This window comes from Falco cherrug, chromosome 3 (genome assembly GCF_023634085.1).
Source record: "Falco cherrug isolate bFalChe1 chromosome 3, bFalChe1.pri, whole genome shotgun sequence".
Classification (NCBI taxonomy): domain Eukaryota; kingdom Metazoa; phylum Chordata; class Aves; order Falconiformes; family Falconidae; genus Falco; species Falco cherrug.
The window spans coordinates 97,696,785-97,707,374 of NC_073699.1; the positions used below are offsets into that span (position 1 = coordinate 97,696,785).

Genomic DNA, 10,590 nt, shown 5'->3' on the forward strand with positions numbered 1-10,590 from the left:
GCCGTTTGTCAGTGTGGCAGGCTGCAGTTAATTTTTACAGCGCTCTTAAAGAAAAAGCTAGCGTTACAAACATTTACCACCATTGTCACTGAAGAGGAAAAAGTACACCGGATTGTAAATGAGTAATTTGTGGGTTTTCCACTTCTGTAGCAGTTGGAGGAGCTTCTTAGAGAACAGGCTTTATTCTAGTAAAAGGAGAGGAAGTGCTCTTGGTTGGCTGGGGACGGCAGCTGAACTTTCACAGTGCTGCGTTTGTGATTGAGATCCCAGTGCTTGCTACAGCTACAACTGGAAAGCCCTGATAATCGCGTCAGCTTTAAATGCCTTCAGAGGCAGTGCTGGGTGCTTTGCGAGCACTTCTGCATCTGCCCCAGTGCTGCTCAGCACTTGCACTGTCCTGTGCAAGGAGATACTTTTCCAACCACCAAGCAGATGTGCCAGGACAAAGGCTAACATCTGTTTACAGGGGTGTCTGCACGTGTAGAGCTCCAATCACTATTAATATAAAAAGAAAATAGCAACTAGGCTTTACAATCACACATAGAAGCTGCTACTCAGCCATATCCTGCCACTGTAGCTGTGGAAGGATGTTCAGTTATGTATTTCCAGATGTCTTAAATCTAAAAATTGCCACTGATTTCACTTTTTCCCCTTAGCTCCATCACCTTCCACGCAGCTTGTGTAAGAGACAAAAAACCAGCTTTCCCAGCAGCATGCTGTACACACATTTCCACCGACAGGCTCTCTGTTCTTGAACTGTGGTATCTTTCTTCAGTGGCTGTGGAGCGGGGTGGTGGTTGTAGCTGAACTGGTAGCAATAAAGTTGTAGCCACTGGTGCTGCTTTACCCTTCCCCCATCGTGAGTCTTGGTTTGTAGGTCCCTGCTGCAGTAAACAGAACAAAACTCTGGGTTTTTTTAGTCCTACAGAAACTAAATAGGCAAAACTCACCCTAGAAGGGACTTCCCTTAGTTCCGACAGCTCTGGCTGCTGGCAGGCGGATTGTCACAGCTGAACTTTCAACCTCAGTGCTTAAACCAACAGCGCTGTTCTTTGAAGGGATGGGGGAGGTGGCACCGCTGACGTTCTGTTGCTGCTCAACACCTGCAAGTGGCGTAACCACCTCAAACGGGAGCTCGATGCAGGCCTGTCCATTAACATGTATTACCCAGACATTTTTATTTCAGTGACATGCCTCAGTAACGCTGCTCTAATGCTAATGGTATATTTAAGATGGCAAAGGCTTTTTTTGTTTGGTCATAAATCATTGGTGTAAAACAGTAGAGTAACCCTCAAAACGATGCGGTACTTTGACACAGATGCACCATCTGATTACGCAAAGACTTTAAATCAGTTTTCTAGCCAAGACTTTTTTTTTTTTTTTTTTTATTGCAGAAATATCTTTAAAAGGTAGTGGCTTCATGCTGGAGAGGGAAAGATGGGGAAAATGTCATTCTTCCACTAGTAAGCAGTGGATCTGGTCCTGAAACAACATTGTAAATAAGGATCAGAACACATACACACACAGAATGTTGTATTTATACACAGAATAACACCACTTGTCAAACTAAAATAGCGCAGAACATGAACATATTACTGATCAAATTATTTCACCTGAAGAAAAGAAAGAGAGAACCAAGATCTCAAACATTTCTACTGTCAATGGACCCGCTGTCCAAACCTGAAGGTAGGGTGAGACTTTCAGCCACAGAGCAGCAGGTTACGCCAAAGGGAGGAACACGCAATAACTGGGCTCTAGAAGAATTCCAGACTCTTTACTCAAATTTTAATAAAACATTAACACTGTTGCTTATATTCCTTTCCCAAGATACTAATAACATGAGAATAAACAAATTATCAAAGCTATGTAACCATGCAAAATATTAGGCTTTTTTCAGTATTTAAGTTATTCTGAATATACAAACAATTAGAATTGTAAAGTGAAAATAACCAGTACTTGTACTTCCGTGGATTTACACCCATGACACATTTCAGTTAATGTTTCCTGCATGCTCCTGAAACACGTGCAGTTGTTTTGCTCGGTATTATATGCAAGAAGTAGACAGGTGCTTTCTCTCCAAACAGAAGCAGAAAAGTTACCTTTCATCGGCGTGATCTGTACTGCTCATAGCTCAAAAATTATTTATACACATCGATTCACTAACACTGCAGCGTAACATAACCTTCCCAGAGAAAAAGCAGCCGTTATTTCACCTCTTCGTTAGCTTCGACATGTGAAATAAGTGACAATGCTTGAGACAATCATGCATAAAACTTCACATCAATGTTCTGATAAAATACTTAAAGAGATGAGGGAGTATGATCTGTGAGGCAATAATAAGGGACACGATAACCACTGCTCACCTCTTCCTACACACAGCAATTTAATTAACGTGATTTGCCTTATTGTCTCATACTGCAGTTCTCTTCCCTCTCAGTTTATCGTACAACGTAGGCAAACGACTTGATTTTGCAGTTACCTGCCAACATCCCAAACTGTAGGAACAACATTTCTTTTTAAGCTGGAGTGAGTTTTAAGATGTCTAGGTATCTGCTCTCCCCAGGCTGATGAACAGAACAGCTCCTTTCTGCAGTTAATACAGCCTCTTCCTCATCAATCGGAGGTTAATACTCCCAGATTCAGCATGGATCGTTTCTCCCAAACTTCTTTGGCATTTGTGAAAAATTCAAGACTTTGAAGGTAGCTGCTGGCATCGTAACGGAGCAAAACATTTTCTTTAGCTTCTGAATCAGTTCCCATTTAATCTGGGCAAAAGATTCTGACAGACACCTCAATTTCAGTTTTAGGGTAGCTCTTTGTTCACTGGGGGTGGGAGGGGATGTTCAAAACCAGTCTGGAAATCTCATCGTTCTGTATCATCTGACTCCATGTCTTCTTACCACAATAGTTCCTGCTACAATATCGTAGGCTGTTCTGTTATGCTGGAAAAACAGCAGGGTAATGAACGCAGGGAAAAATGAAGCGATAGAAAAATTCTTGATCAAAGCTCGTATTGTGGACCTGAAATGAGGAAAAAAACCCATTCAGTACCTTATTTTCACTTGGCTGCTTATATTAGCAGTTACTTTCAAGTTTAGTTGCTCAGTTGCACACAGCACAAAAATCAACCTCCGGAGTTCAGAGATTCTTTTACCACCTAAATTCACGACTGAATAATTGCTATTTTATTCTTGGGACACAGAACCTAACAGTAGCTCTTGCAATCTAATTATTGCAAAGGCCAATAATGAAGAAATGGTGCATTTCCTTTCTAATCACACGCTTTCCACACTTCACCGGACAGCAACGCGGCTGAGCTAAGCGCACTTACGTTGTCATACTGACATTAGAAGACGGAATGACTAACACACGGCTGGGCGCAATAAGCACCGACGTATCGCATGTCACGACGCGCAGTCCAAGCAAGAACTTCCCTGGGGTTGCTCCACCTGCTCCCCAAATACAGATTATCTGTAAAAGAAAAATTCTTTCAATTCCACACAACACCCTGTTGTTGGCTGGTCCAACAAACTTGGGTTTTCCTCAAAACTACGTGAATGTCGAAAGCTGCAGCGTGATGCAAAATACTGTAAAGAGGATTTATTTTACAGACCAATGGTGACAGACTTGTTTAAAACATTTATTTGAGAACTATTTAATTATAGAAGTTATAGTAGTTACCTCATAGAAGCAGACTAATAACCTGTAGATGAGAGCTACTACCATCATCTTCTGCAAATCTTCCATGGATGTATCCTCATCTATTTCTTCTATGATGTAATGCATGGCAAATTTAGAGATGTCCCTGCACAAAATAAGACTGAACTTTAAAACCATCCTTCTCCCAATACCAACGTTAGCCCTTTAATACTAGAATTCACTCCTTCAGTTCCAGCATTAGTAAAAGAACAAAAGCTCCTTGGCTTCTCTGATACTAAACAAGCCATTAAAATTCAGAACACTAGGTTTCCTTCTGAGTTGCTGCCTAGTTTGTTTTGCCTTTTTCATGAAAAAAAAAAATAAATAAAATCATTCTTTATTGCTACTTTGGCACAATAGCATCCCTGGGTAGTGAGCTGCAGAATTCTGCTGAAAATTCTTACTTCTTGGGAGGATAAACCCCAGAGATTCTGCATGTGACCATCCAACTCCATGTAAATTGAAGGCCTCCACATCTCTGTCTTTGCAAGAACTTGCAAGGAAAAAGAAAAGGCAGCACTCTATAAATGCAAGGGAGAAGTTGCAAGTCTCCCTAAGCAAGCAAGGGAGACCCGTCCTCCCTCGCGTGATCAGGGCTCCTCATTCTCGGTGGTCTTTACAGCTCGCCATGCTCCTCTAGAGGCAGGCACCTTGGCATGCAAGAGGAACTTTTTAACTTCAACCAATTTAAACCTTCAGGTTTTTTACCCTAACAAAGATACGCAAGGCATCGATTTTGAGTCCACTCTGTATTTTCACAAGATAAACTCTACAGATTTAACATTCTTACCTGATACCCGGGATGAATATACCTGTGACATGCATTTGGGCAAGGACTCACGCATACAAGTGAGAATTCCTACCCACGCAGAAGCGTGCAGCCCCACTTCAACACAATCCACCCAAATTTGTACTACTCGCCCTCTTTTATTTGGACTTAAAAGATTGGAAAAGCTAAGGAACTAAGAAAATAATGTGACGCAACCTGCACTTCCCTTCAATATAACCTTGGCCTGAAGTCTCTGCCTTGAGCCTGTGAGGATGTATTTTTTTTCATGACAACCACATCTCACAAACAGAAAAACCCACCCCAGGATGCTTCTCTGAAGTTACTTGTAAGCAACTTACTGGCTCTTGCAAAAGCAGTAACATTGAAGATACTGTAAATTTATTAAGAAAAATCCCTCCTCTTTCCATCACCTTTACTATTTTACAGACATGTAATTGTCACCCATCTTTCCAGTACTTCGTTTTGTATCATATTCAGCCTACTAAAACCAAAATGGAAATACAAGCTGTCGGGCTAGAACTGGAGGTTTTGGCAACTAAACAGAACTAAGAATTTGGCATTTTAATTGCATCCTTTTACATTAACATATTTATTGTTTTGGATTTGACCCACTTCCACACACCTTTAGAGCAGCAGTTTAAGGTGTCTGAAAGATGTTATCAGTACGGTATCACTTCACAGTCAGTCAACATTTGGAAAGTTCTTTAGCAGAAAACTTGGATTCTGAAACGTTTCTACAGTAATGGAATTAATGACTACACCAAGTTCTCATCTCTTAATCAGACCAAAATATTCGATTACATCAAGCCAAAGCAGAGGAACTAAATGAGCTGTGGAATAAGATATCTATAGAAACAGATAAAAAAGAAACAGTCTTTGAGGTAAATGGTTACATGTGAGTATAAAAATGTGAAATGAAGAATCTTTCAGTGTAGTGCATAACTGATAGACACGATGCTTAATCTACTTTCTAAGAAACCCAACTTATGACCAGTAAGGACTGCAGCACAGCAGCATTCCTAGCAATCAGGGCGTATTTCAAAATTACACACAGGATCTGAATTATTTATATTTTTTTGTTGTGGGTTAGTCCTGTTTTGGTCACAAATCTAAGACACAGCACCACAGGAATTTTCTTTCTATGAAGAAAATTAACTCCATTCCAGCCAGATCCAGTACACTTTTAAAGGCTGTTTAAAAAACCCTCAAGTTTATTTGTCAATGTTTTTTCTCTGAAATTTTAAAGGACTTCTTAAAAATCTTGCTATTGCCCCCCCCAAAACATGAATGCAAGTCTGATCTATTCTTAGTAAGGAGTTTGTAAGCCTTTGAAGACACCTGTAAAAATTCTTTCTTTCCATCAGCTGACCCAAAATCAGGAAGCATTTAAAAAGTATGTGAACCTAGCAGTGCTTTTTCCTCAACTCTGGACAGTTACCAAGTGCCATCACGTGCATAAGCACGCCATACAGAGATGAAGACACTTCAAAGATCATGAAGAGCTTAAAGCTGTATATAACAAAGCTTTAAATTGTTCCACTTACTTTATTCCACTGAGGTGCATAACACTTAAAACAATGGTTGCCTTTATAAAGAACAGAATAAAAAAATCCACCATCTCTGCTATGAATCTGTGTGCCAACGAAGGGATGATGAACTCCCGACCTGTAACAGAAGTAGTTAATGTTACCCAGATTTTATTGCACTAACACAAAGCTAACACTATCATCCAACAAACACTGCACATTAACCTCACTACAAAAGCATCATCAAGGCTCTTTATCTCAGCTCACATCTTCCAGAAAACTTCTAGAAGTGTGTGAATAAAAAAAGATCTGAATTGTTTAAATTGAGTTCTAAGAACCTTCTTAAATTAAATCAAACTCTTTTCAAACTCCAAGTCCCCTCTGAATTAGGATTACAGGCAAAATCCCGCCCCATTGAAGAACCAAAGTACATTCAAGTGCACCAATTTTTGTATTCTTTCATTTAGAACAGCTTTCAGTAAATCTGAGAGTTCAGGTAAAAAGAAAATTAGATCTACCACAACTTTTCTGTTGCTCAGCAGCAAGGCTTCCTTGTGTGCCAAGAACTAGCTCTCTGAAAGTCAAACATTGCCTATTTTGTCTCCAGTCAGACACACAGAAATAAGAGCAGATGAAAACATTAGTTGTACTTGACATCAACATTCCTACAGACTACTTATAAAACACAGCGTGCTGCCCTACCAGGAGCCAGAACACATTTCCCCTATTTAATTGGCCAAGTGCAAATGGACATGAAGTAAGTAGTCACAGTTAAAAGCTTTTGTTGCTAATGCTACATCAGATGACTAAAGCAAAGAAAACATTGAAGAGTACCTTAGAAAGCTTCCAAGGAATAGCACTGCAAAATAATCACATCTGACCCCATCTACCCCTCTGTTTCCCAAAGGACAAACAATGACGCCCACGTTAAACCAGCAACAACTCGCATGTAAACTTCATTTAGAAACACTCAAGTACTACTAGATGTAAGCTTGTGGAAAATAGAGACTGGGTTAGTTAGTCTTTCTGAGAATGCCTACCCACACACACAGGGAAAGGGGAAAGGCAAAGAAAAAACATTCCTCTCTCCAATCTCAAAAAAAAATCATCAAATTTCACTTAGAATAAACCTCCACAGCTCACCTGCTTGACACTGATACTGCCAGCCTCACAAGCTATGCAAGGGAAGCCGAGAGCCCAAGGCACTTGAGTGCTTTTTAAATGGGGTTAAGTATAATCAAGCCATGACTAGGTAAGAGCCAGCTCTTATTTACCATACCTTAGTTCATGTATCTTTGTTTCCTACCCGTTTCATGGATAACTCTGCATTGATACTACCAAGCAGCATGATTGTTACCTATCTAATACTAAAATGGATTCAATTCTCATTGTCAAAGCATGTCCAAGCTGTCAATTACATTCTAATTAAAGATTCTTCAACTGAGGCAGAAGGGAGTATAGCCAGTCCCCCAATCCTGGCTTGAGCACACAGCACCAGATAAAAATGTTCATTTGCTCAGTCAAAAGGAGCACGTTTGTTGAAGCTTGTGCCACAGTTTCATTTAAATACATCAGATTCAATGACTGAATAAGGAAGATGCCAAGTGGGACTAAGAAAATAAGTACTCAAATTATGTTAAACTCCATTATATTAAGAAGCCTTTGTGAGCCGTAGACTCTGGCATATTTCCCTTGCAGTGACTGGAGATGTTCCTCCTATCAGAAATCCACTATTTTGCCAGGGGTTACTATTTGTGCGGCAGGGATAGCCAAATGCAACACACATCCATCTCAGCTCAAAGTTTAGGATCTTACATTAAGCTAGTAATAAAGATGGGTTTGCACCAGTCAGCCACAGGGCAGACAAGGCTTGGATGCACTTTTTGCTCTTCTGTTGCCAGCAGAAGAGCAGTAATCTGCAGTAAGACAGGGTGGGGCAAGCAGACGAAGCGTCTGAAATCATGACGACCATCCACAAAAAGCCTGCTAGTGCTTGGAGTGCTGTTAATACTGGTGCTCTGACACACTTGCAGGTAGATTGAACTGGAAAAGGCAGTTACCAATTCCACTTTTTGACATCCCAGTTTAAAATCTGCAACATTAACATAAGCTCTCAGTTATTTCAGCTTACGTAAGCACACTGATCTGTAAACTGCAGTGGCGTAGGGCTGGACAGATACACGGCCTGCCCTGCCAAGCCTGCTGTGTAGGCAATAATCTGCAACAGGAAAGAAGGAGCCGTAATCGCTTCAGCTGTTCCAGATACCTCCATTTGCAATCTGGAGGCAAAGCACTGGCACAAGTCTTTGTTTATAATTGTATCGTATCACTGTATCACATACAGAGTTCCCTTAAGAAGGCTAGGTGTTGCAACAACATTTAGCATTCAGAATTGTGACATCCAGCAGCATGAAATAAGATCCATGCCCTAAATTACCTTTAAGATTTGGAATCAGTTTCCGAAGAACTAGGTAAAAATCCAAAAACCATTTCAGCCTAGCCTTTGTCCATACCCCCTTTTTTGGTGGCTGGTAATAGCTGTTTATAAGCAATCTATAACTCAGAATCAGGGCACAATTAAAGAAAATACTACTTTGCGTTATAACCTTGCTTAAAGAACATCTATTTAAAACCACAAGAAAACAGCAAGCTCAGTAGCTAGATTCCCTTCCCTTCACGAGAAAAACACTCTCTGCTCACACCCAGCCACTGAGCTTATAAATAATGCTGCTGATCAGTAATGCTGTACTTTGCCCTGCAGAAAGAAAAGAGCTCTGGGTTTTCTCCAAAGTCCTTCAGCAGCGTTCTGCTCCACAGTTCTCTACCATTACTCAAGGTGCTGCGCAGCACGCAGGGCATGTCACCTAGCTGCTCCCCGATTTGGAAAGCAACATTTTGTGCTCCAGGTTTTATCTCTGACGTGATCAGAGCAAGTTTGTCTTACTCCTGAACAAACACAAACATAAGCACTGCTATGCACATAACAGACTTTTGTTTATCTCTGGTTCTGTCGCTAGCTTGTTGAATGTAAGCAGGTTTTGACGTCTATGCTTCAATTTCATTATTTTATTTGAGCACCAAAAGCCCTCTAAACCCGACGGTTTAGATGTCGTCAGCCAAGCAGGCTACTTGCAAAGCTCGATGCATTACAAGCCTGCGACCACAAGTTGCACTCGAAAAAAATAAAACTCCTTCCTACCCACGAAAACATCTTACGATCACTTTAGTTACAAGCTGCACACCAGGAGCCAACCCTCTCAAACCGCCCGGGGATTAAGCCCTGGCTTTACCAGCGCGGGATGCGGCCTGTCACCCCTCCCGGGGCACGGCTCGGCAGCCCACGGACGCCGCCCAGCCCCCAGCCCCTGCCCGCCCGCCGCTCCCGAGGGGCCGCCGCACTGCCGGGGGGCGCCCCCAGCCCCTGCCCACCCCTCACGGCCGCTGACCGGGGCCGGGCCGCCCGCCCCTTCCCCCCCGCCGAAGCGGCCCCCGCTCACCTGCCGGCCGCCCCGTGTCCCGGGGGGCGCCGCTGCCGCTGGTGCCGGTGGCGCTGCCGGAGGCCGCCCTGGGCACGGGGGCCAACCTGCCCGCCGCTCCCGGCCAAGCGGGGGCGGGCGCGGCGGCGGCGCGGGGGCTCGGCCCGGCGGCGGCCGTGTGGGCCGGCGGCGGAGCGAAGAGGTAGAAGGGGCTGTAGTAGGCGGCGGCGGCCGCCCCCGGCGGTGGGGAGGGAGCGGGCGGCGTCGCGGCGGCGCGAGGGGGGCCGGCGGCGGCGGGCGCGGCGGAGGCGGCGAGGAACGCGGGCAGGCAGCCCTGCCAGCTGAGGTACCCGCAGTACGAGTCCCACAGCCACTGGTGAACGCGCCGCGCGTACTCCGCCGCGCTCAGCGGCTTCGCCCCGCCGCCCTCGCCCCCGAAGGCCGCCGGAGGGGAGCACGGCGGGGACGACGCAGCGGCGGCCGCCCCTCCGGAGACGCCGTCGCTCCTCTCGTTATCGCCCTTCGCCATCGCCGCCGCCCCAGCGCCGGTCCGGCCCGCGCCCGGCTCCGCGCCCGGCTCCGCCATCTCCTCCATCTCCGCTGACACTGAGCGCCTGCGCTCGGCGCGCCTGCGCGGGGGAGGCGGCCCGCCTGTCCCATTTACCGCGGGGGGGGAGCGCAGGAAGAGTGCAAACGCCAGGCGGAGTCCTCCGCGCACGCAGCCGGGCCCGGAACGCACCACTCGGCAGCAAACCCCTCCCTGCCGTTGCGCCGGGAAGAACCAGGCTTCCCCCCCGTCCCCGCAGTGAGGTGGTATCGCCTAACGTGGAGGCAGGGAGGCGGGCTGCCCGGGGCGGTCCCGAGCGCTCCTGAGGTAAAAGGAAAGGCCCCGGGCGGGGGAAGGGCCGGCGCCTCGGCCGCCCGCCGGGCTGCGGTGTACGCGTAGGGGCTGCGCCATGTCTCCTTAGCACAAAGCAGGTTCCCGGCTCCTCCCGCAGCAGCGCGGCCGTGTCGCGCCGCCCGGAGGTAGCGCGGGGAGCTGCCGTCCCCTCGGCCGTCCCGGCCCGGCCCCCTCAGGGCCGAGCCGTCCGCCCCGGCC

At 45.5% G+C, this 10,590-nt stretch overlaps 1 protein-coding gene across 1 annotated transcript; it reads right to left on the reverse strand.

Moving 5' to 3' along the window:
- Positions 1-1,753: 1,753 nt before the first annotated feature.
- On the reverse strand, positions 1,754-10,113 carry FAM8A1 (family with sequence similarity 8 member A1). The gene is made up of 5 exons (XM_055703634.1): positions 9,513-10,113; positions 6,034-6,154; positions 3,682-3,805; positions 3,332-3,471; positions 1,754-3,021 (listed from the first exon to the last, which is right to left on the reverse strand). Exons 1-5 carry the CDS (start codon positions 10,084-10,086, stop codon positions 2,877-2,879), a joined length of 1,104 nt encoding a protein of 367 aa, XP_055559609.1. The 5' UTR covers positions 10,087-10,113; the 3' UTR covers positions 1,754-2,876.
- Positions 10,114-10,590: the final 477 nt, after the last annotated feature.

Bases quoted from the DNA above. Each gene is read 5' to 3' on its own strand.
- FAM8A1 (XM_055703634.1), bottom strand. From the start codon at position 10,086: ATGGAGGAGATGGCGGAGCCGGGCGCGGAGCCGGGCGCGGGCCGGACC. The intron at 3,472-3,681 runs GTAACTACTATA...TTTCTTTTACAG, and splicing joins TATTAGTCTGCTTCTATGAG to ATAATCTGTATTTGGGGAGC. The intron at 3,022-3,331 runs GTAAGTGCGCTT...TCCTCATTTCAG, and splicing joins TCTAATGTCAGTATGACAAC to GTCCACAATACGAGCTTTGA.